General features: G+C 44.8%; 1 protein-coding gene across 3 annotated transcripts in view; it reads right to left on the reverse strand.

Annotated features, from left to right (window-relative positions):
* The window catches only part of Tmtc4 (transmembrane O-mannosyltransferase targeting cadherins 4), a 59,121-nt gene that overhangs the window by 14,589 nt on the left and 18,578 nt on the right, over positions 1-25,954 (reverse strand). For all 3 annotated transcript variants that reach the window (XM_041676529.1, XM_041676514.1, XM_041676521.1), the window contains exons 6-14: positions 16,003-16,103; positions 11,338-11,430; positions 10,727-10,891; positions 9,183-9,385; positions 7,864-8,035; positions 7,329-7,460; positions 2,270-2,349; positions 2,020-2,127; positions 1,728-1,869 (exon numbers count right to left, since the gene is read on the reverse strand). In XM_041676529.1, the coding sequence (XP_041532463.1) occupies positions 1,728-1,869; positions 2,020-2,127; positions 2,270-2,349; positions 7,329-7,460; positions 7,864-8,035; positions 9,183-9,385; positions 10,727-10,891; positions 11,338-11,430; positions 16,003-16,103 (1,196 nt within the window). The remainder of the gene's footprint in view (positions 1-1,727; positions 1,870-2,019; positions 2,128-2,269; positions 2,350-7,328; positions 7,461-7,863; positions 8,036-9,182; positions 9,386-10,726; positions 10,892-11,337; positions 11,431-16,002; positions 16,104-25,954) is intronic.

Here is a 25,954-nt window from a genome sequence, read left to right on the forward strand (position 1 = left end):
GGAGATAAAACACCAGTTTTCCTACGCAGAAGGCTGGGAGTGGATTTTGTTAATGACCTGGTGACCGCTTTGCTATCTGTGGAAGCAGGCCTCACTGACCTTTTGCTACAGAAGCAGATCTCACCCAAATGCCCCAGAATGATTATCCCAGACTCTTCCCTCCCTAGACCACCACCCATCCTTAGAGGAGACGTCACTTGTACTTCATGGCCTGCTCACCTCTAGGCGGCTCAGAGACCACACTTCAGCTAAGGAACCCACCCTCAAGGTCACAAGTACTTTGTAAAGGAGACTCTATATAGTCACACTTTAAACTTTACTGTGCACCTGGAACTGGACTGATTGTTGCCTGGAAACCGTTTCCCAAATTTTGCTGTGTTTTAAATATGCTGACAACAAACCACCTGGCATCTGACTCCTGGAAGTCTGGTCCAGGCTGACGAAGTCAGTCTGCATGGGGTTTTCATTTTCATCTCTTCCCCAGGTTTGCTTCCCTGTGTGACTCCTGCAGGGACCCTCTCCATCCATCCCGAGGTCAGTCCTACTGCTCACTGCCCTGGGTCTGTCCATTCTACCTGTGCAGTTTCCAAAATCATGGCATACCATTCCAGAGACAAACACACTGAAGGCCACAGTTATTTATATCACAGTAAAAATGGAAGCCTATTCTTCCTATTAAAAAACCCAAAGATCCAATGTTTTCTGGGTCTCCCTTCCGCTTTGACACTGTCTTTAGGTCAAAGTTCAGCGTTCAGAGAGGGATGCTTCCCAGAGGAAGGAGGATATTTATTATCTCTTAAGGAAAATACAAATGTTATATGGAACCTCTGGATTATCAATTATGAGATGAGGTGGTTATCTGGATGATTAATATGGGGGAACTACTGGTTTTTACACAAAGACCGCATCAAATGACAATGCTTCAGGTATTTCAAATGAGGATAAACAAGCCTTTTTCTTCTTTTCTTTTATCTTATTTCTTTAAGAACCTGTGGATGCTACCTACTTGTGAAGCTGTACACTTTTGTTTTCTCAGATGTCTCAATACTCTGTATACCGTCCAGTTCAGTTCAGATGGACCAAAAGTATTTCCCTTATCAATTTTCACCTAGTAAATCTAATGACACCTGTTTAAAGAACTGGCTCATAATTTTCTTTGTCAAGAAAATTAAGAGCGATTGCCTTAAATTGCTTAAATATTCAGATAGTCTAAAATATTCCGTCAGTGACTAGGAATATAGGTTAGTTCAAACATGTTGCCTTCTATTTCCATTCAGTAACTTCAAGGCCCTTTCAGATAAGCTAACTCCTGAAGCACTGTTTTTGGGGAGAACATCCCCTTGCAAAAGAAGAAATCTGCTCCCTTGGGGAAAGAGAACAAGGAAGCTCAGAAATCAGTTACAGGCTTGTTTTTTAAGTCCTAGTTTCTAGTCAGTCCATGTTTTAAAAACAAAACAAAACAATACAATATTTATCAGGAAGTGGCACTTGGAGTACACTTTCCAGGGCAGATAGGATGCACAGAATTTTCATTTAATCCATTGCCTTTGTGATTTTATAAGTTAGACTCATTCGGTTTGTAAGTCTCATTAGTTAGAACTTCAGCAGTATATGCAAGGAAATCGAATTGCTACTTTCAAATGAGATAAACACAGAGAGAGGGCTTTTCTAATGTGGAGGGTTCTGTTTTAGGTGATGGGAAACTGAGGCAGCCTGCCTGCCCTTACCAGCCGCCCAAGGTTGTAGTAGCAGTCTGGATATTTCCTCCTGTGTTTAATTGCTGTCCGGTAACTTTGCTCTGCCGCCTCGAACCGTTTCAGGCTATTCTGAACTATGCCCAAATTCATCCACGCGGCTGCAAAGTCTGGCCTGGAAAAGCAAATTTTTAAAACAAAACAAAACAAAACAAAAACAAAAAAAACAAAAGATGAACAAGAAAAAGAGAAGATTAGAGGACTGCCCAAACCAGAGATCCATTCTTTGTCCTTGGCAGAAACCTAAGAAAAAAAAAATGCTTACTGTATTTGGACAGCCAATGACAGCAGCTCCTCGGCTTCCTGTAGCTCATTCCTTTCTTTTAAGATATTCCCGAGGTTATTCATGGCATGAACGTACTTGGGGTTTAATCTGGAAATGGAGAGAAAAGCCAAACAGACTGTTACCACTCCACTGTTTTCTCCCAACGCTCAGAAGCCAGCGAAGATGGAAGAGTCTTTGGGGGAAGAGCCGGTATCTTGGAGAGCAAGGCTGCATGCATACACGGGTGTACCTGACTGCTTCCCGGTAGTATCTGATGGCTGCTGTTTGGTTGCCTTGATCAGCCAGGTTTTTGCCAATGTTGTAGTGAACCTGAAAGCACAGGTGACATTTGGCTATCAGCACACAGCTTTGTCAGAGATTTAAAACAAAACAAAATGCCGGGCGGTGGTGGCGCATGCCTTTAATCCCAGCACTCGGGAGGCAGAGACAGGTGGATCTTTGTGAGTTCAAGGCCAGCCTGGTCTACAAGAGCTAGTTCCAGGACAGGCTCCAAAGCTACAGAGAGACCCTATCTCGAAAAACAAAACAAAAAACAAAAAACAAAAACAAAACAACAACAACAAAACCACTCTCCAGAACCAAAAGGCCCTATGGGGGGGGGGGGTTACAGGCTTACGACTATGAGCCAGGGGGCAACAAGCAGACAGCTGTAAATACGACAGGAAGGAAAATGTCTACATCACCCCCAGAGAAAACCAGAAAGTCACAAAACAATGCTGTCCGGAAAGCCCCATGTCCTCCTCTCTTACAAACCTTAGAGTGAGATCCCAGGTCAGTCACCTACAGACCTGCGACAGAAGTAATAGCTGTCGCTTTCTCTAAATCTGGCCCTTTCTGTCCGGCATATTCTTCTGGTAGCATCTGCAAGCATTTTTCTCCCTGCACCATGAGTGGGATGTTTTTGTTCCCCATCCTCAAATTAATACAATGGCAAACTAACTCCTACCCTAAGGAGTTAGAAGGTGGGGACTTTGGAAGGTGATGAGGCCACAGAGGTATCCCTCTCACTTTCTTTACTATGTTAGGGTCTCACTGAAAAGATGGCCATCCCTGAATTAGAAGAAGGTCTTTCCCAGGCCACTGCTATCCACAGGTGCCTTCACTGTGCGTTCCCTAGCCTCCACAATGTTGAGAGTAAATATCTACTATTTAAACCCCAGCCCAGAGAGTTCTCTATGGCAGCCTAAACTAAGAAGGTATCAAATGACATCCACGATCCCGCATCCTTCAGGCAGTGACTGATGGTGACTGAGAAAGGCGCTGTACTAGCAGCTGGGCACAGCACAGAGGCAAAAGCCAAAGTCCTGGGCACATCACTCCTAGCTAATAACTAAACCACCTCAGTTCCTGTGTCGCTGCACAGACTGCAGGGACTGTGCAGGCAAGGTTGGGCTGTGCAGGCAAGGTTATGTCCTGGCTGGGATCTGAACCTAGCTACTAGGGAGGGTTTGCCATGGAGGATGCCCTGGGAAGAAGAGCCAGTCCAGACAGGGTGCAGGGATGAGCGGAAGCTAGTGTTGGGACAGGAGGCTCAGCGCTGCTGGAGTACTGAGGGCAGGACTTCTGGTCGGCCATGAGCAGCCAGGTAACAGCAGGTGTTTGAGGCACTGCTTGGAGCAACCAGGTCAGTGCCTTTGGGCTGTCACGACAAAAGGCCACCAATCCGGTCCCGCACAGCACTGGTAGTCTTAGTTCTGAAGTCCAAGTCTGAGAGAGGAGCTCTTCCAGACTGGCTTGTGTCTTTGGTGTTTATCAGTAACCAGATACCTTTCTGCTGCTGTTTATACACTACCAACTTCCCTGTCTCCAGGTATCTCCTCTACCCTGATGTAAGCCCTGCCTTCCTGCTTCCCTATTACAGAATACCCGTTTTTAGTACAGAAATGTGTGTTACTCAGTTTAAGAGAGAAGTTGTGAAGTCTAAAGGGTGGGGGCTATCCCTAATGATAACTCAGGACACTTTCCTACACACACACACACACGCCAGAGACTTCCAGGACCACAGTACTGTCCACTCATAGGTATTTTCACTCTTACATTGCAGCTCAGAAGCAGTTCTGTATGCACCACTGCCAGAGCAGGCCACGGTATTTGTCCCATCCCATTCCATGCACAAAAGAACAGAAAGCGAGAGGAACGTCCCCCTGGTCACCAGGACACAAATACAGCCTCTACTCAGATGTCAGTACGGCTCTGGCCTCTTCTACCTACAGCTCCTGCTGCCTTCCTTTGTTCTCTCCACGAGCAGCCCTCCAGAAGAGTTCAGCTGCCCTCTGCAGCACGGCCAGGGTTCTGCCAGGCACTTAGAATGCCAGGCCAGAATCCCAGGAGCGAGGACAGGCCACTGGGAAAAGCTGGATAGCAGTTATTTAAACAGAATGAGTAGAAATCTGATTCAGGCCTAGAAGGCAGCCCAAAATGAAGAAGACATTCTCCGTCTATGGATTCAACAGGGAATTCTGTGAAAACAGCTGCCTAGATCGGGTCAAAGAACACAGAAAACAGACCCGACGACCAGGCTACTGCTGATAGTGTTTAAAAATGAGAGATTTTCATTACTGTGGCATATAAAGACTGCAAGAGGACCTTTGTCCAACTTTCCCTCCAGTCTTTCTACCTCATATGCTGAGGCAACAAAGCCAGATTAAAACAGTCATCGCCACCACATGACAAACACACGGGGGAAAAGTAACAGCACCCACTATGAAAGGCACTTTTAATACCGTTGCTTTGGAAACTGGTTGTTTCAAATATTCTGCCGATGTTGAAAATTGCTAAGCCTAAAATGTTTAAACACACACAAAAAAATTCAGTAATCATCTTTAAGGAAATTCCTTTGGGGTGGTATATGGTCCTTTCATTGTTAAAATAATTTAGAGCTGTATCATGGGGGTGATATTAAATGCAACATATGTTTAAGTCTTAAAAACTAAAATGACTGCCAATAAACTCAGTACTTGGAATCTCACACACGGTAGGCTTGATGAACACACAATTTCCATTTGGCCCAATTCAATAACTAATATTAGGCACTTACCACATGCAAGGCACTGTGGGTAATTTCAATGCAGGCCAGGGACCAGCACTACCTGTACTGATATCTCAATCTTTCAAAGTAAAAAAAAAAAAAAGCAAGTCTCAGTTTATAAATCTGGGTCTGAAAAACAGCCAGGTGCCAAGCGCCAAGCGCTTACTTAATACTGAGAGGCTATCAAGTGGAGACCAGAGCAGAAAACGAATCCCCTGGAAAAGGATCGAAAGGATATAACGACTTCCAGAGCATTCTTCCCTGAGATTAACATAGCTTTTTGGGAAAAAAAAAAAGGAAGACAATTAGACACTTCAGCATATAAAGGAACAGAAACTTTATCTTGCTTCCATCAAATGACATGGAGAAAAGCTCTAGAAAAGAGTATCATAGTGCTGGCTTGAAGCTGAGGTCTTTCTGCACAGCCTAGTTAAAACGAGAAACACACATACTCATGACCATGTAATGCCCGTGTGTGTGCACTCTCTGTCTTCCAGCCTATTATTGCTGAATTCACACACTGAGAAGATTTTCAGGCCAAGACAGCAAATGCATCCCACGTCCCCTGTTTACCACGGTGGTCACCTGGGCACAGCAAAACACGATGCTGGATCTCTACCCAGCATAGTACCAGCTACCCCTTTCTGTGCCTCAGTTTCTCCCATCTGGGAAAATAAAGAAAGGAATGGCCTCTATCAAAGTCCTTAGCAGGAGGACAATGGGATTAATTATAAGGCCCTGTGCAGAGACTGGAGTTCCGCACAGCGAGGAACTATATAAACAGTACGCACAATTACTGCTGTCTATGCAGGGAAGAAAATGCAAAGGGAATCTTACATCTATGAAATTCAACTGCTACTAAAGGTTCATTTACAAAAGATAGTGATTGCTCAGCAAAACAAGGATAAAAGCTGGAAGTAAATCACTTTTTCTAAGACTCTGAACTATAAAATGAGTGACAAAAAAAAAGAAGAAAGGAAGGAAGGAAGGAAGGAAGAGAGGGAGGGAGGGAGGGAGGGAGGGAGGGAGGGAGGGAAGGAAGGAAGGAAGGAAAAGGAAAGCACAGAGTCCCAGCTCTTATAGACTGGCCTTCACCTTGTGGTCACAGTGAGATATGAAGTGCTCCTTAGTTTTATTTATAGAACTTTGTCTGAAATCCCTGCCTTCCTTAATATAGAATGTAGACGGGAGAACTTGAGAAAACACCCCCCATTCAGAATCCATTCACACATTCCAGGCAATTCCCACCAAATGAGCTAAGACACAATAATCTAACAGGAGAATTTCTTTTTTTTTTTGGTTTTTCGAGACAGGGTTTCTCTGTGGTTTTGGAGCCTGTCCTGGAACTAGCTCTTGTAGACCAGGCTGGTCTTGAACTCACAGAGATCCGCCTGTCTCTGCCTCCCAAGTGCTGGGATTAAAGGCGTGCGCCACTACCGCCCGGCTAACAGGAGAATTTCTACCCTAAAGTCTTGGTCCAACTTCAGCAAATGGAATTGTCTTATTACTGTTCCAAGAAGCCAAATGAACATGAAATCTAAAAAGCTAACATTTCCAGAGTACCTGCTATGTGCTGACCACTGTGTATGGTGTCATTGCTCACTCCACTCCCACAAGAAACCTACCAGGCAGGCATTATTCCTTACAAATTAATAATAATAATAAAAGAAAAGAAACACAGAGTTTGCACAGCTGGATAAGTAGAAAGCTTAGATTTAACCAAAAATACAAGTGAGATAAATCCCCTCTAGGTCTCTCCAACAAAAACACTGCCAATTAAAAAAAAAAAAAAGCACATACATCCAATCTTATTTAATCCGCCAAGAGGCATCACCAAGCAGAGAATGGGGTGATGTGCACCGGGGTGCGCCCGTCCACTTTAAACTTCCAAGCCTATGCAGAGGTACTGCCACCCTCACACTGTAGCGAGTGCAGATTCTGAAAGGTTTGCTCTGAATGATTAGGGTGGGAGCTGTCGGCAGCCCTAGCCTGATGATGAGACATCCTCCCACTCCCAGCCTCCTCACAGTGAGCTGGCTGGAGGATGGGCACCACTTTAAATCAATCTATTGATACTGTGTGGTTTTAATGATTCCTTTTGAATATAATAATTTCTTTTAGCTGAGTACAATGAATCATAATAAACTCATTGAAAAAAAAATACCCCCCTCCCAACTATCTAATGATGGTTAACAGTAGTGCCTGCTCCACGGTGAACCCTCTTACTCTGCTGTGAAGAGGAACCTGGCGGGCAAGGTACCTTAGCATTGAGGGGACACACAGACAGGGCACTCCGAAAGAGCCGGTCCTCGCTCCGCCACTCGCCACTGCGGACCACACATCTCAGGGCGTTGATAAGCAGGATGCCCAGGATGACAGCAGCAACTAGTTTCTGAACAGAGTAGGCAGATGCCATTAGTAAGCCACATGCGGAGGTTGCGTTTCCTGGTGGCAGCATTCTGGGTTGGTCTATTTTTCTTTTCCTTTTGGTTTGGACATATGCGGGGTGTGGACATATGCGGGGATGCAGCTGTGAGCATCCACCTGTGCCCATGCAGAGGCCACAAGAGGCTATCAGGGGTCTTCCTTCACCTTACTTCTTCAAGGCAGGGTCACTCACGGAACCAAAAGCTGGCTATTTCTGCTAGGCTGGCTGGACAATGAGTTTCCAGGATCTGCCGGGCTTAAAGCTCTTAAGCTTAGGGTTACAAGCATGCAGAGCAATGCCAGGCATTTTACATCAACTGTGGTTTGAACTCCTTACCCACGGAATCGTCTCCCCAGCCCCATGTTACCTTTCTCTTAGTGTGTCTGCTTAGGGCTCCAAATCCAAAGGTCAGCAGCATGCAATACCCAGCGCTGGGGAGGTAGAGGACACGCTCTGCAACCACGAAGCCCACTCGGAAAAACAAGTTGCTTGCAGGAAGGAAGGGAATCACAAGAAACCCCAGACCCAGAGTAAGGATTCTGGAAGAGGAAAAGTATTTATATAAACAGCTGGTTTCAGACTTCTCACGGAAAGTTCCTTACTTGACATATTAACAATACTGTTCTTGGCTTCTCGTCATCAATTTAGAAAAGACATTAGCAAGGAAAAAAGCATCAGTAGAGGGAGTTAGCTGACAGCTCAGAGAAAGGTCCTCAGCAGCCAGAATATGGGGAAAACATCCACATCATGTTTGTATCAATAAAGTCAGAAAGATTACATTTAATCTATTCCTTGATTAGTGAACACGAATCCCCAATAAATCATGTAATTTTCAGTGTGACTCCCTCACCAACCAGAACAATACAGAAATAGATTAAACTTTGAAAGAAACAAGTATCATTTTTTTCTTGTTACTATGTTACAACCAAGAAAGCACTAACACAGGATTCCGTGAAACATACCTAGCATCTATCTGCAGACCATTCTCTGTCTCTCTGTTTCACAATACGCAAAGGTATAAATGAAGAAATGGGATCACATTTGGTGACTTCTTCCATGACTTACAGTATTTTGTTTCACTGACTGGGACTAAAGTTTTGGGCACACCACGAGCAGAAAACGTTCCTTCCATTTGGAGAAATTACTCCTTTAATATCACGTGCACTTAGGCTTCATGGAAATCATCTCAAACAGTTTTCATTTACATGGAACATGTTTGTTTTCTCCAATTATTTCCTCAATAACCCTTGGCAAAAGATCCGAAAGATCTTTTTTTTTCTGTTGAAGTCTAGTATCTCTTTGGGGCAGCAACTTATTTTGTGCCCGACAACAGAATAGATGAGCACAGGATTTGCAAGGGTCTTTGAAGGAGAACTGTGAAATAACGGACCCAACACATGCCAATTATATTCTCCGTTCTGACCATAAATTATACTACACCTCCTACTGCGAGATCTCCAAGTGCTACTTAGGAGTGTGTGTTGGGGGGGGGGGCACGTGGCAGTCATATCTACTGCTTCGGCTCCTCCAACTTCCCTACCAGCTGAAGGCTCTCACAGAGTCCCACCTTGTTGTATTCAAACAAATGCCCTTAGACATCCAGTGTACAGAACAGTTAGAAGTGGTGGGCACTGGATCCAGCACAATGCTTCTGGGTGTAAGTTAAAATGCCATGTTGCCTCTTACCTTCTCTTGCAGCTATCTTCAGAGCACAGAGCTTGGAATATTAGGCCCATTAGGCAGAGCCAAAGTGCCGCTAGAGCAATTACCCTCCAGTCACCAACTGACTTAATGAGGGGGATGCAGCCCATTGACCAATCAAAACACAGCCACCAGGGACACAGCAGCAGCCAGGCATTCAATGAATAGTAGTAATTATAGTTTATGGCCTGTCAGTCAAAAGAAAAACAAACACTTACTTGATGCTGAACATGAAAGAGCATGCTTATCCTAACTTCACTTCCGAGGCATTCATAAGCTCCTGTTCCAGGGAGCAGTTGTGTAAAAATGAAATGCTGCCCATTTGTATTCTGAGCACAGGACTGCAGTCTGTAATTTATTAAATGCACCCAGATTTTTATACTTTAAAAATACAGCAAGCTGCTGGGCCAGGCAATGCAGGTGCTGTATCTCTGGCCAGGTTAGGGCTCATTTACATAGCATTACCTAATGCCTCTGGCACAGTCAACGTAAAGGCCCGGGTGTCCACAGTGCACCTACCTAACAATTTAAAAATGGTCTGTAAAGTGTGCGGCTAGGAATCTGGCTTGAGATCTATAGAAAAACAGGGGAGCTGGAGTGAACCATCTTAATGCTGTCAGATTCCTGCAATAGTTACTATATTTTGCAGACTCCTGCAATGGCGTTGTGTTACTGCATTTTGTCCTCACTCAGCCAAGACCGTTTCCCTGGAAGCCACAGAAACGGGGTCAGAAAGCACATCAATGAGATGGGCATGGTCACAGCGGGAACCGCCTTTCCTTATTTTCATGAAAGGGATAATGGTCGGCCCCATCTTCTCTGGAATCCATAGATTCCACAAACCTAGAATTTAACCAGACTGAAAATATTTGGAAGAAAAAGAAATTTTGGAAAGTTCCAAAATCCAAAGCTTAAATGTGCTGAGCAGTGAGGGCTTCACTGATCACGGAAGGACAGAGAACAGGCATTGGGTTAGCTACAGTGTAGAAGCTGGGGGCAGTCTGAGCATAGGGGAGATGGGTTTATGCTGTATGTAACACTCTTGGCTTATCAGAGACTCCAGCACCCCTGGGTTTTTGGAATTGGTGGGGGAGGAAGGCTCTTGAAACTAATTCCTCATGGACCCAAAAAGATAACGGTCTAAAGACCCAATACATATCTTTCCAAACAGTATAATTAAAAAGTTGGCTTTATCTTGATCATAGTAACACAGGATGTATCCGTTTATTAGGGGCTTGGGAATGTGGTGGGGGGCAGGGATGAAGATGGGGAAGGATGAAGGATCTACGCCAGTGGTACTCAACCTTCCTAACACTGCGGCCCTTTAATACAGTTCCTCACACTGTGGAGATCCCCAACCATACAATTATTTTCATTGCTACTTCATAACTGTAATTTTGCTACTGTCATGAATCATAATAAAATCATCTGATATGCAGGATATCTGCTATGTGACCGCTGTGGAAGGGGCTGAGACCCACAGGATGAGAACCACTGTAACCGAAAAGTAGTCCGGGCTCAATACTTACCCTAACCAACATGCTGTCTGCAAAGGAGGCTGGGTTGTCCACCTCAGTAAATGCCGGTGGACCTGTACCCATGATTTTCCAGCGTACATACAGCATGCCAGTGCCTCCGAAGGTGAGCAGGGCCATTCGGAAGAGGAGGCCTCCATTCCTGAGCACACCAATGTTCTGAAAGGACATCACAAAGTTCTTGTTGTTGAAGACTTTCAACTAAAGCATCGCATGCAATCCCAAGTACTTAGGAGACTGAGACAGGCATGTAGCAGCCACCTTGGTCCATAAGGTCTGCCTGGAGGCTATCGAGTCTAGTCTAGGCAACTTAGTAAGACTGGTTCAAAATAAAAAATAGAAAAAAAAGAGCTGGAGATATAGGCTAATCATAGGGTGCTTGCCCAGAATGATAGAGGCCCTGGTTTTAATCATCAGCACTGTAAAAATAAATAAAAATACCAACCCCAAGTATGATTATTCTACATAAGCCATTTGACACAGTACTTTAAAGCTGCCTACTTTAGAATTCAAATTACAAGAACTACTTGGAAAGCAGCATTTGAGATTTGCTGGTACTTGACATTTCCCATGTCGAGGCTTGAAATAAAAGCATGTTAACTCACCTCTAATGACTTGTCCTTATGTAGTACCTTCTGGAAAGTTTCCAGAATGTTGAGTTTGCCTATCACCAGTATATCAAACACAGCATTCAGGCCCTAAGGATCAAAGTCTCAGTTAGTCTGCAGAGTCTGGCTCTGATGGGGCAGAAATTATAGTCACATTTTCATTATTTAACTCAGACAAGAAATCTGAAGATGACCATGGACAAACTCCCAGGTATTTAAGATGAACAGATGCACTTTTGGATGACCCTAACCCATAGTGTGGACTCCACCAGTGATAACCTAGTGAGTCCCTGGCAGTAATGAGTCCATGACCCACATTTAGGGACATGGTAAGATTCAGAATAGCTTATATACACTTGAGGGCTCTTGTGAGAAACCCCCCAGAAGTCTTTGCTTCCTCCCTCCTTGTCTATAAGAGTGGTTAGATACCTGGGCAATAACTAGGCATAAAAAGAGAACATCAGCTATCAATCTCGCTAAACCAGCCTTGTATATAAACTCCAATTGGCTGACTGAGGCCTGATGAACAGGGCAGACAAACATCACTCTCTGAAGGAAAGTGCTAATTGTCCAGTAGTGTTTTCTGCTCCCTGGGCACAGAGCTGGATTCTATCCCCAAGTCTGTCCTACAGAGGAGAGACGCCAAGGATGGGTCGGGTCACGTAGGTGGCGTACAGAGCTTGAGAAGAAAGGAATTACACTTAGTTTAAGAGCGGGACTCTCTTCTCTGTATGTCCCCTTCCTTCTGGCTGCGATACAGCTGCTAGAGCAACTCTGGACACTGCACATAAGAGACGCTAATGTGTGCACATGCAAGTCTCTTCAGACATTGTGCAAGACTGCTCACTACTGTTGGGTGAACAACAAACGGCTTGTGAGAAACCACTGGGTAACTCCCATGGCTCCCACGACACCGTGATGGTCAGGCTGCTTTGACAGCTATTCAGACTTTGCTTATGCCTCGGATCTAGTCTTTCCTCCGTAGATGACTTCAAAAGGCAGTATCATCTACTGGAACCCCCCGCCCAATCTGCATAACGGGGTTGGAATATCCACAGTGTGTCTGGTGAAAGCTGCCCTTGTGGACTGGGCTCCTTTTAATATGGGGTTTGGTGGCAAAGAAGATCAGAAATCATCAGAAGTCAGTGGTAATTTGTGGTTTTCCGAGTAAGGATGACATTGCTGCTTAACCCTCTCCCACAAATGCTAGGAGTCACTAATTATGTATTCCACGGGCCACTGCCGGGTTAAACATTTCGAAGAATACTGATTTTGTTCACTCATGTGACATGCAATCATCATGGGTCAGAGAAGACCATTCCGACTGCTTTCCAGAACATGGGAACTCGCCGTCTGCTGCTACTACCTTCTCACACTGTTCACTTCTCTGCCCGGAGCTGTGGGACTGCCGCTGAGGGGGTCACAGAATCATGTGATCAGGCTGAGCCAAACATAAGATTGGCACTCACTTCTTCATCCGAGTTAAAGGCAGCATCGAAATCTCACAGTTAATTTAAATTCAACCTGATCATCAGCGCTTCTAATGTGTGAATAAATCTGGAGCAAGCTGCAGGCCTAGCTACGTGGGATCCCTGCTCAGCAGGACTGCGGAGGGGGCAGAGACCCTGAACCAGCTCTGGGATGCAGCTGTGGCTGTGCAGGCCACTGGTCCTAGAGCCACACTTGGTATTAGCATCAGGTTTCAGAGCAGCAGTCTTCACTAGGATGCCTCCGCCACAGGAGGGACTAGCAATCTCCACAGGCATCTCAGGACAGCTAAGGGAGTCTTACTGGCTTCTCTGGCTACAGGTGAGAATGTTGCCAAATGACTTCTGATGCATAGGACTGGCCTGCCAGAAGAATCAGTGCGCTTATTAAAATACCCACAGAGGCAGGGCGGTGGTGGCGCACGCCTTTAATCCCAGCACTCGGGAGGCAGAGGCAGGCGGATCTCTGTGAGTTCGAGACCAGCCTGGTCTACAAGAGCTAGTTCCAGGACAGGCTCCAAAACCACAGAGAAACCCTGTCTCGAAAAACCAAAAAAAAAAAAAAAAATACCCACAGAGACAAGGTTAAGAAAAACAGCTGAAGGCAGGAACTCATGCTATAGCTCACACTATACAGCCTAGACTAGTTCCAGACAAACCTTCCTTCCAACCCAGTCTCCTGAGGACTAGGATTATAGGCTTAAGTCCCTATGCCTAGTTTCTAAAGTAAACTTCAAATTAAAACAACAACAACAACAAAGAACCTAACTCAGGAGACTTAAGTACCTTGAAAATAAAACCAAACCAAACAAACAAACAAACAAAAAAAAATCCTGCCAGGCAGTGGTGGTACACACCTTTAATTCCAGCACTTGGGATCTCTGAGTTCAAGGCCAGTTTGGTCTACAGAGAGTGAGTTCCAGTACAGCCAGGGCTACACAGAGAAACCCTGTCTCAAAACACCAAACCACCACCCCCAATAAAAACAACACCACACTTATTTGTGTGTATGAGTATTTGCCTACATGTGTATATAGGTACCACTCTCATGTCTGCTGTCCACAGAGGCTCCCTTGGGTCTAAAGCAGGCAGCTGTGAGGTGCCAGACACAGGTGCTGGGAACTGAACCCAACCGAGTCTTCTGTAAGACGTGTTTTCCATCACTGAGCCGTCTCTGGCTCGAGACTCAAGTATCTTTACGCCACATCCTTTACTTGCTAAACTCTGCCTTGCAGACAGAGCTTGATAAAAGCACCAATCTTTGCTCTGACTTGTACAAAGCCCCAGATTCTGACTGCTCTTTTTCTCCCAACCTATTTCTGTGCGGCCACTCAGCTATCACATTTTACTTTTCATTTCTTCGCTCACACCCTTGGTTTCTAAGCTTTCCTGTGTGATACAAGGCCATGAAAGACTATATGGAAGGAGGAGGATGGAGGCTTTTTAACGTGTGCCCACCTGCTTAGGGAGCCCTGTCCTGCTTACTTTAGCGTTGAGGCTGGACACAGAATAACACACTCAACACTCAGCATCCATGTGAGGTGTCATTTATGACCGGTTTTCTCCCCCACTGAGAATATGCTCTATGAACATGGCCTTTCTTGTGTTAGAATACTAGAGTAGAATGCACCCCATGATATAAACACAGTGAATATGATACACGTACTATCCATACAAACGGAAGCTTCAATTCTCAGAACTGTAAACTGTATGATGAGGCACAACTGCAGAGAAGAGGCCATCTAAGAAGTTTGTGTGGGCGTGGATGGGCATGAAGTCCATGCAGTATGCGTGTAGTCGGAGGACAACTTGTAAGAGCCAGTCCTCTCCTTCCACCATGTCGGTCCCAAGGATCAAACTCAGATCACCAAGCTTGGTAGTAGTCACCCTTACCCACTGAGTCATCTCCCTTGCTCTACACACCTCTTTAAATACTACAGTAACTAGGCCAAGGCTTCTTGAACTGTGGTCATGATCCTATGTGAGGCTGTATAATTAACCGAAAAAAAAAAAGAAACCAAAACCAAAAAGGCCTGGCAACGTCACAAAGTTTCTGAATACACAATAACCCAAAATTAATTCAAAATCAAAACCCATAATGAATCCAATGTGTTTGTAGGGGCCCTTGCCAAGGGTCCACTGTGCAACTTTACTGAAGCTCGGGTTCTGAACACACAAAATGCATTCTCGGCACTGTGCGCTCCACACACCGTCCAAAACACTGTGGTCAGATTCTGGACTTCTGCATGCCATGAACTACAGTCCCTTTACATACCAAGTTCTCTGCTGTTATAGAAACACAATGGTTTAATTATGAAAAATAAACACTTTTAATCTTTCCCCACCATCATTCAAAAGCATTAAAGTATCAAAATAGTGTTTTGTTAGGTTGGATTTTGTTAGACCAACACATCCACCTCACAGCATACAAATACTCCCTGCTTAATTAATAGATGGTAAAATTGTGATATACCAAAGAATTGCTTTAAAATAAATTATGCTTTATTATCAGTAAATGCATGTATGCCAATATTATATACATGGGGTTGTGTAAAAAACGTCCTTGGTGGAAATGGGCTATGAATGCTCAATGTTAAAAAAACCAGGGACTAAGGATTCCGTTTGGTGGTATAGTGCCTGCCTTGCAGGCACAGCTGGGCACAACAAGGGTTGCTTGCTGGACCCACAAAAGGAAAACGAGCCCTGAACTGGGCTTAATCAGCTCAAGGTGTCTTGGGTGTTGACTCAAGTCTCTTTAGGGTGAGAAGAGCCAAGGGTGTGGTTGCCTAGAAGGTTTTGGTTGCTGGCAAAGTTCCTTGTTCTATACAGGACTGCTGAGGATGAGAGTGCCTCAGGAAACTCAGATCATATCTTTATCTTTTTCTGAGGGACCACTCCACAAGGAGGAACCATACTCCTTCTCCCTAAGAACTTTCCACAGACCAGATTCCGCCACTCACTAGTCATGGTCAGAAGAACCTGTTAACACCAGTTAATCCCCATCTGAAATGCTGGCACTGTGGCAGCCAGGATCGTTAGTCCAGAGAGGACTAAGATAGTTTGGTGATGACACGCAGAAGCTGAAGAGGCCCCAGGAGTGGGATGCTCATGGTGTCTCTCTTGGAGGGAATAGATGTGTACAAAAGACAGGCCCCATCAGTGTCTGACCTCTTACCAGCACAGTGATTCCTTGCTCTTTGCACAGCATGGCCACTGCTCCCAGAAAGATACTCAGCAACACCCAGAAGGTAGAAGAGTATGTTCCCTCCTTGTTCCCTGCCAGTAACAGACAAACACATAAGTTATGAAATAATACATTCCATCTTGCCAGCAAGTAAAATTCCAAGCATGCACCTCACAGAGTCACTAACCTGAGTGTGGTCCCTTGATGGACCAATGTGCAATTCTACACTCTGACTGGACAATACTCTAGAGATAGGACACATGTCCCATCTTAAGGCATCGAGAAGCATTATAAGTAAGCTCTGGCCACAAAGATGCTAAAACCCAGAGTCCCCATAGAGTATGTTTCTTCTTCCCTACTTGCTCACCACTCTAGGGCCATTCTAACAAGTGGTACTGAGAACTCTGACACTGTAAACAATCCGCCTGATTGCAGAATGACTCAGCGGTCTCCACTGCTATCCCAAAAAAGGAGTTGGGAATGCCCACACATCTCCCAGATCCTCACGTTAGGGATGAGGACTGGGCTCCGTACACCAGAGGGCTTGGGCTGAATCTGCTCCTCTCTGTGAGCAATGGCCCTGACTCTACCACTGAAGAGTAGTACCACGGACGGGTGACCTGTTTTCCTAGCACTCTGGACCGGTAAAGGTCATGGGTATGTTTGGGCTGCAACCCTTATGGGGGCTTAACATTCAAGAGCAAGTCAACATAAAAACTGATGAGAAACCCAGAGGGCAGGGACAGTGGCCAAACTGATTTCTGAGGAGGCAGGTGTACACCCTCTGTGGTCAACAGAAAATACAATCCAGTGACCTGTGTTGAACAGCTTGAAGAAGTCTCGGTGTCACAAGCAGGCGTCACCCCTGACCCCTCTCCGAAGCCCTCAGTCCCCGCATCTTCTTGGGAGAACCAATCATCCACGTGTTGGGTACCACCACAAGGACTTTACATCTAACTTCTCTGACATTAATTACCAACACACAGCACCTTACAAGCTACTTCTACTTACTCCCCCCATCTATTAAGATACGGTAATGAACCCATCTCAGGAGAGATGGAAAACCTATAGGGAAATGACTTGCCACTATGCTATAAACCACATGATGGCAAAACATACCTCTCGATATACATAAGAAACTGACTATTGTAATTAGTGAGCAAAGAAAAAATAGAGTTGGGGAGGAAGTCGTACTTTTCACTGTAGAACCAAGTTCTTAGCCGTATGTAACTACAAAAACCAGATCAAACATGAAACATTTAAAAAAAATCACCTGACACAGTGTGGAAACCACAGGGGCAGCTGATAAAACACTGTATGTAAACCACCATTTCTTCAGGTCAGTGCGATGGGATTTCTATGGGGCTCCAACACAATAGTTGAGGGGAGTGGCTGGTGAATCCTCCTGGCACAAAATGTGTGAAGCAGAGAGAGCAGTTTCTAGGGTACACCACGGCTCTCATTAAAGTGCTCACTGCAGAAACCGGCAGAGTGTGTGTGTGCGTGTGTGTGTGTGTGCCGTGCATACGTGCATGTGCATACCCTGACTAAGGTACACCACGGCTCTCATTAAAGTGCTCACTGCAGAAACCAGCACAGGGTGCGTGTGTGTGTGTGTGTGTGTGTGTGTGTGCGAGCACGCACGCATGCATATGTGCATGTGCGTTCCCTGAATAAGGTACACCACGGTTCTCATTAAAGTGCTCACTGCAGAAACCAGCACAGTGTGTGTGTGTGTGTGTGTGTGTGTGTGTGTATGTGCGTGCATACGTGCATGTGCATACCCTGACTGAGGTACACCACGGTTCTCATTAAAGTGCTCATTGCAGAAACCGGCAGTGTGTGTGTGTGTGTGTTCGCGTGCACGCACGCGTGCATGTATGCATGTGCATTCCCTGACTAAGGTACACCATGGCTCTCATTAAAGTGCTCACTGCAGAAACCAGCACAGTGTGTGTGTGTGTGTGTGTGTGTCCCCGCGCACACATACGTGTGTACATGCATGTGCATACCCTGACTGGGATATAAGTCTTGTCATTTATTAAGGACTGGTTGGCAAAGCCCCAGGATGTAAGTCTTTCATGTCCTGCCAATAATCACCAGGACCTGAAGTGCGCCAGAGGTGACCTCAACCTCATGCCCTCTGCGTGTGGGCTAAGACACCCTTTAAGATGATGAAGGCTATAGCTAGCTGAACCCTTTGGAAGCTCACAAAAGCATGGGCAGCACCATTTTCTGCCAGGACCAACACCTGCTGTTGCCTTCAGGCTTAGGGTAACCCTTGTGAGTATGGCTTTCATTAGTGGCCTTGCTACTGTCGCCACCTGGCACCCCTCTGGCTTCCCTGGTCTATATTCAATCCCAGGCACAGTAGCCAACTCAACAGATTCCCACTCTGCTTTGCTTTCCCCACTCCCCTGGGCTAGTATGCCTCTGGCAAAATCCTACCCTTCTTATGAAGCTGTCAAATGTCACTTAAGCTGTGAAGCCACACCCCCGCTCTCCCAGCCAGTCTCCCTTGCAAATTCACTTGCTTTGCTGCAGTTACAACAGCAAGTGGCCTGCCTGTCCGACTGCCTGTGGGTAGGTGTCCCTAACTGACACCCCAGATTAAAGGAGGAGGAGACACAGCCTATAAACTGCATAACCATAACCCCCAATCCATCAGGACATTCTTCAGTATATTATAGAGTCTGGGTTTTTGTTACTGCCCCAAATGAGAATTTCTCAAAATTAGACATTTGTTGGTTGATGGTTTGCTGCAGGGACAATGCTACATATCACAGGAAATTTTATGTGCACTAGACAACAGAAGCATCTCTAACCAAATGTGTTACAGATATTGCCAAATGGCCTTGGTGGGCAGAACCACAGCTGGGAAACCATAGGCCTAAACCACCGGCACTACTCAGGTTGAGGGCCTGGAGTCTGAGCTTAGACGTTGCTAAAAATGTAGAATTACAACCCATCCAGGCCTGTTGAGTCAGAAATCCTAAGGATGGCAACTAGCAAGTCATGAGCCCTTTTAACACGCCTCCCAGATCTTCTGGACACTCTATGGACCCACACCATCACCCCTGTCTGGAAGCGAGCTTGCGGTCAGCTACATTGCTGGCACCCTGCCTGGCTTTGAGGAGCCACTGAGAACTGTACTGACCAGAAAGCCGCAGTACCCAGCTGACTCTGAGTGGAAACACATGTCGCGTGGATGAAGGAGGATCCTTTCCAGGATGCTTCCAGCAGGGGGCCACCTGGCCTAGACTCGAGTAACTTCAGCACAGGCATGAGCGAGCGTTTCCTAACACAGCCCATTTCACTGAAGCTGGTCCGTTAGGAATATTACTCTTACACTGCGTGCAAGCTTGCTTTTCTGAATTTCTCCACTTAAGCTCCAGGCTGTTCAGATGGCGGAGGGCCTAGAAGTCAACATTTCTCCAGTAAAAATCCATTACATGTTTACCTAGTTCTATCAAACAAATGAAGGATGGCTTTCCTTACAAAAATGCCAAAAGATCACAATCAGAACCACCACCATTACCAAAAGCTACCATGCTAAGAAGGATCCCAATCTGAGGATTTGTATGTTCCAAGCCCAGCATGGGGAGCTGCTCATGTCCATTGAAACTGTGTCCACTACCCTTAAGCCTAACTGTCCTATACAGTTATAACTGTCAATACACCTATTTGTGTTCTACCTCAACATGTGACCTGGATTTCATTTTTTTAATTATTAAAACCCCATGTAAAGAACTTGCAAATGAAAAGCATACAGTGAGATTAGTATGTGTGTCTCAAATGAACTTAAATAGTACAGCCATCCTGAAATTGCAGAGCTTTGCCTTTCACCACCAATTCTATCTTATTTATATTTTTATGAATTTGCTTTATAAAGCATTCTCACCAAAATATATATGACTTCCCAAATTCTTAATTTTAAAAGCACATCCCCTGATCATTTTACATATCTTTCTAGAAAAACAGATTTACTTTGGGTTTTACTTAAATATAATATGGATGAATTTTCCCCCATGGGGGAGGTCCCCCCTTAAAACATGCAGAGGATGACCCTTGAAGGCACCCTGTTAACACAAAGCTAAATACTACGGGCTTGTGGAGATGAAGGAATCATGTTCCATTCATCTAGTCTAGAATTCCAAACATCCATCTTCATGGCTGGCTAACGTAGCCTTAATGTATAAGAACAACAGAAAACATAGCCCATGGCTTCCTCACGCTTTCCCCCAGAGTCAGTCCACGATTGTACTACACCGCTCATGCCCTGGGCTGGGTTGGTTTTTGTCAATTTGGTACAAACCTGACCTATCTGGGAGGAGGGAATCTGATTTGAGAGACTGCCGCCACCAGCTGGGTCTGAAGCAAGTGTGCAGCGTATTGTTTTGATTAATGGTCGACTGGGAGGGCCAGCACATTTGAAGCAGTGTCATCGTCATGGGTCGTATGAAAAGCAGGCTGAGTAACCAAGGAGGAACTAAGCTTCAACTCCTCTCTCTAGGTTCCTGTCTTGAGCTCCTGCCCTGACTTCTTACAAGGATGGACTGTGAGGTAAAAGTGTAAACTGAAACAAACCCTTCCCGCTCCAACCTGCTTTGGTCATGCTTCATCACGGCGGGAGAAAGCCCCAAAATGTCCCCGCTCCCCTTCCTTCATTGCATCCTCCCTCAGGCTTCTGATGTAACACACCCAGGACAAAAACCATTGCGGTACAGACACGCCATTCGCCATTCACCGTTAGGTATTGCCTCTGAAATTAGTAGCAATTTCAGATCAAAGGCAACCCTTCCACGGTCAGTTATTAATCCAGAGACAGCTTCACCTGCGGAGAGCCACACTCCAGACTCGCCACGACCTAGAAGCAAGTCAATTAACGCTAACAAGCACTTGAAATGTACCTGGTCCCAGCTGAGATTCTGAGGACTCTAGATGAAAAACTAATATAAAATGTCTCACATTTTATGCTGATTCTATATAACATTATATTTTTTGATAGACTGAAATTCATCTCCTTTTTGTTCCCCCAGACAGGGATTCATATCCCAGCCTGGTCTCCCTATGTAGCAGAGGGTGATCCTGGATTTCTGATCTTCTTTCTTCCATCTCTCAAGTGCCGAGATTACAGGGCTGGCTCAGGGAGAACTGGGGACTGGACTCAGGGCTTCGTGAGTGATACACAAGCACTCTACCAACTAAGCTACACCTCCAGACCACTTGTCTCTGTAACATAGGAAACTGAAAGGGACAAGCAGACCCTGGTTCTCGCTCCACTACTTGGCAGTGTCTGCAGACCCCAGGATCAGGGAGTCTCAGCTCACAGATGAGATGACCCGCACACTGCTATGTCTGTCTTCCAACCAAACCTCTGAAATCTTGCAAAGTATGAAACGAATCTGCTGAGTTAAATACAATTTTTTTTCTCACCTATTCTTTGCTACAGAGTTACCTGTATTTTATCTGGAGTGATATAACTAAGCAAGCACACATGCTAGGGTGTCTTCCAGAATCTAAACTAGAAAGCTCAATCTTTGAAAACCCCATTGTCTGGGGCTGGAGAGATGGCTCAGTGGTTAAGAACACTTGCTACTCTTCCAAGGACCCAGGATTCATTTCCAGCACCCTTATGAGGCATCTATCTCACAACTACCTGCAACTCCAGTTCTAGAAGACTCCACACCCTCTGGGTTTTGCACACATGTGCCTGCCTACATGCAGTGCATATACAGACACTCAGACACATATACAAAATAATAAATAAATCTTTAAAATCATGTCATTTGAGTCAAGGGGGTCTTCTTTACAAACACGGAGTGTATCTGTGCATTCATTATAAACCAAGGTCAACCAGCCTTCACAGCATTAGCACAATGCTTCTATTTACCACCAGGGGTGGGTAAAAACCTAAACTGGGAAACTGGTTCTGAGTTCTGGGACAATCCCATCTAGTGCAGTTTTATCCATGCAATCCCCTAAACTAAGATTTCCTTCTAATCTTGCTTTGTCAAAGCTACTATTGCTAATCATGGCCAAGAGGCAACATAACCTAGGTGAATTTGGACTTCCTGTTTCTAAGGCTGTTTTTAACCAGGCAGCCAATGCTATCAAATCTCATTCCAAGTATGAACATCTCAGAACAGGGACAGAAACACTAGGCCACTCTGCACGTAACACTGAGTTAACTGTTTCTTTTAGGTCCATGTTTATTAGAAATCTTTTTTTTTAAAGATTTATTTATTTAATGTACGCTGGTGTATTGCCTGTATATACTCTGTGTGAGGGTTTCGGATCCCCTAGAACTAGAATTATAGATAGTTGTGAGCTGCCATGTGGGTGCTGGGAATTGAACCCAGGTCCTCTAGTCTAGAAGAACAGCTAATGCTTTTAAACCGCTGAGTCATCTCTCCAGCCCCTATTAGAAATCTTTTATATTGACACATTTCTTATGTAATTATGCAATAATACCAAGAAGTTAGTAATCTTCTCAGAGTAAACAAATACAATTAGAACTCAAGTCTTTAAATTTTTAAATTAGCCTTGAAATATCTTTAGGATGGAAGTATTCCTAACATGTAAGAGGACATTTAATTTTTTAAAAATACATTATAAGGAAAATGGATTAATTTTAAATTTTGAAGCAACTGTGGGAAACAGTAAATATAAACTTTGAAGCAAATGTTACCTAATACATTTACATTTATGAATATCTTTGTGCAGGAATAAAGTCTCCTTAAGACAGGTAATTCTAACTTGTATACAGCTCTATACAAGTATCTTTACTGGAGTTCACTGCCCCAACTTTGTCCAGACTACTAAACTTTAAGCTCAAGCTCAGAAAACTGCAGGAGAGCAGGACAGAACCATTTGTAGCCATCCTGTATCTTTCACCTCAAGTAAGATCACTCTCCAGGACAATTACCAGGCACAACCAACACTGACAGCCTAAGATTCAGAACGTGAAGGGTGTGCCTCATCACGCTCCCCCTGCCTCGGCCCATGTCTCTATTATCTAAGTCGCATCAGTCCCTTAGGTTAAGGGAGGCAAATGCTGAAGGCGTGAGGGAAAACCTCCAACCAGCAGAAAGACACTTGTCAGCACTAACACCCACAAGTGCCAACAGATGTGACCAATTTAATGAAGCATGTGCCTCCGACTTGGCACCCCTTCCAGAGGGAAGCTCTCCTTTCAGCAAAAGCAGCACATTGTACAAGCTAGCCCTCTTCACCACCCTCTGCCTGGCAGCTCCGCCAAGCGAAACTGGCACATCATGGTGTGTGTGGGAACCGTGCCACCACGACAGGTGGTCACAACTCTGTGGCTGCCAGAGCTACACAATGAGCATCAGACTCACGTTCCAAGTGTGGAACCAACCAAGCCTGCTTCCACGCATAGAATGAGAGTTGGACTCAAGGTCCTCAAACAGGGGACCATGTGGAGAAATCTGAGCAAGGGGGAAAATGAAGGCAGAGAGGGAAAATGCATGTAGAATACCACTCCTAACAGTCTACTGGCAATGACCTCAGACCTAAAAATAGGTTTCCATATTTCCATGACACAGTTAGGCAATTAACTATTGGCCTCAAACTTGTAATCCCCTGCCTCTGCCTCAGAGTACAAGGTGACAGGTGTGGGCCACCCAAGTGGCTAGGCTTAGTTTTTTAAGCATCATGATTCTAAGTCAAAGAAAAAAATGTATCTTAAATGAAATGAAAGGGAATGAAAACTGGCTGAACTACAATAGGACAGCAGCAGAGTGAAAAAGGCTTAACGACTAAAAACAAACGAGCTCTGAGATCTCGTTGGCATTTGGCTGAGCTGAGTATGTGCTGTAACAATGTAGCAAGACCGCCCCTCTTTGGAAGAGCCCCCCTCCATATGTGAATGAGACTTCCGGTCCTGTAAGTATATGCTGTAACAATGTAGCAAGACCTTCCCTCTCTGGAAGAGCCCCCCCCCCCCCAGGTGAATAAGAATTCCGGTCCTGTGAGTATATGCTGTAACAATGTAGCAAGACCGCCCTCTCTGGAAGAAGAGTCCCCCTCCCAATGTGAATGAAACTTCCGGTCCTCGTGTAAGGCATTGGTTGAAGAACGGAACTGTTTACACCACTCTAGCAAACTTACTGTACAGTGCATACCTGTGTTCCGTCCACACGAGCAGCCTTTAAAAGAGCTTTTGGTATTGACAAAACATCTCACCAGAACAGCACTTTCCTAGTTTGGGCATTAAAAAAAAAAAAAAAAAAAAATCCACGTACCTTCAACTCATCTGATTTAATGATTTTTTTTAAAAGTAACTGTCTGTTGCCTTTATAAGAACATTTTCACAAAAAAAACAGATCCAAAAGCGCTTGTATGATGAAAGCACAAGGGAGAAGAAAAGAAAAGAGAAAACCTGGCAGAGCCCTGGGAATGACAGTGAGGAGATTTCCCTCCATTTTTTGAAACTGCCAGGATGTCAGAGCCTAGCAGAGTTCCCTCCTAATAAACTCAGGCAGCTAAATGTTGTTCAGACTTTACAATAATACAGACTGTGCCTATAAAGAAAGCTAATGAGGTTACCAAAAGGAGCTATAGCCTCTCAGAGAGCCTTCTAACGAGTTAAACCAACTCAGAGCACTTCATTTCTGTTCCCTTATAAAACAGTATTAACTCAGATCCAACGTAAAAATCCTCTCCCGGATGCTAAATTTACATGTAACAAGAACTGGACCTCCTTTTTATTGACTTTATATATTCAAATTCTCAAAAGTACAAAGACCACGTCCTTAAGCTGGCTGCTGTAAACATTAAGCCTCAACATTAAACAGCATGATTATTTTCATTCCAATAAAAACTCCACTTCTACTACAAAAGAGTTTTACTTCTCTGCTGTACTTACAAACACAGGCAGAACATCTTGCTATGGCATGAGGCCATAGGGACCACTTGGCCTGGGTTCGTCTGAACTGACAAGCAAGGGGAAAGAACACTGTGATGATTTAAGACACATGGAAATTTAGATGCTCAAATGCCTCTTAATAGGAAAAGCTGCGGACTGATGGAAACCCAAGAAGATGCCAAAGTATTAGGGGTGCAAAGGCCACCCCCATCTAGTTTGCAAATGCCACAAAAAAGGTATCTTTTCTCAAGTACATGTGAGGTAGAAAGATGGAGGACCAGTTCAGGAAGAGTGGAAAAGGAACTCGCTCAGCAACTTGGGCATTCTAAATAATGCCAGCTGTATTCTAATCAGGACAGGCTGGACTGGGGCTAGCGTAAGTCAGTGGTAGAACACTTGACTGGCCTATGTAAATTCCCTAGGTATGATCTCCAGCATGTGAAACAAAAGTTTATATATAAATATATATAAAAGTATACATATATATATATATGTACGGTGTGTGTGTATACACATATACATATAACACATGTGGCTATATCCCACCACAGGGCAGTATAGACTTGGTCTTCCTAGGTTTTGTAATCCCAGCATTAGATGCAGGGCCTGGTACAAGAAATGCTTTTAAAACGTGACTGATGGGTGACGAAATTAATTATCTAAATTGATGAGCCCCTGCGATACTTTTCAACAGTATCAGAGACCACAAGCATGTTTCACCGACATCTTTCATGCAGAGGGAACTTCCTGTTCTTCCTCTGAGGTTTATGGACTCTGTACGCCTCTTACAAGAGACAGGTCTTAGGTAAGACAAATGCTGACCTGAACATCAGTTCTTAAGGCGCTTGAAGATATTTCCAAGGTACTCCAACAGAACATTCTATTCTTGACATGTTTGGAAAAGAGCCAAGGAAATCAGAAATAAAGAAAAGTTACTGGAAACACAGGACCTTCGTCAAGAGACAAGGGAGAAGTTGGTACACAAGGGCTAGAAGGAGCAGTGTGAGGAGACCGAGTGGCTGGTGCAGGATTATCCCCCTGGTCCAGAGGAGT

Source organism: Microtus oregoni, unplaced genomic scaffold (genome assembly GCF_018167655.1).
Source record: "Microtus oregoni isolate MIOR12 unplaced genomic scaffold, Mior012 000001F_ref0000356, whole genome shotgun sequence".
NCBI lineage: Eukaryota > Metazoa > Chordata > Mammalia > Rodentia > Cricetidae > Microtus > Microtus oregoni.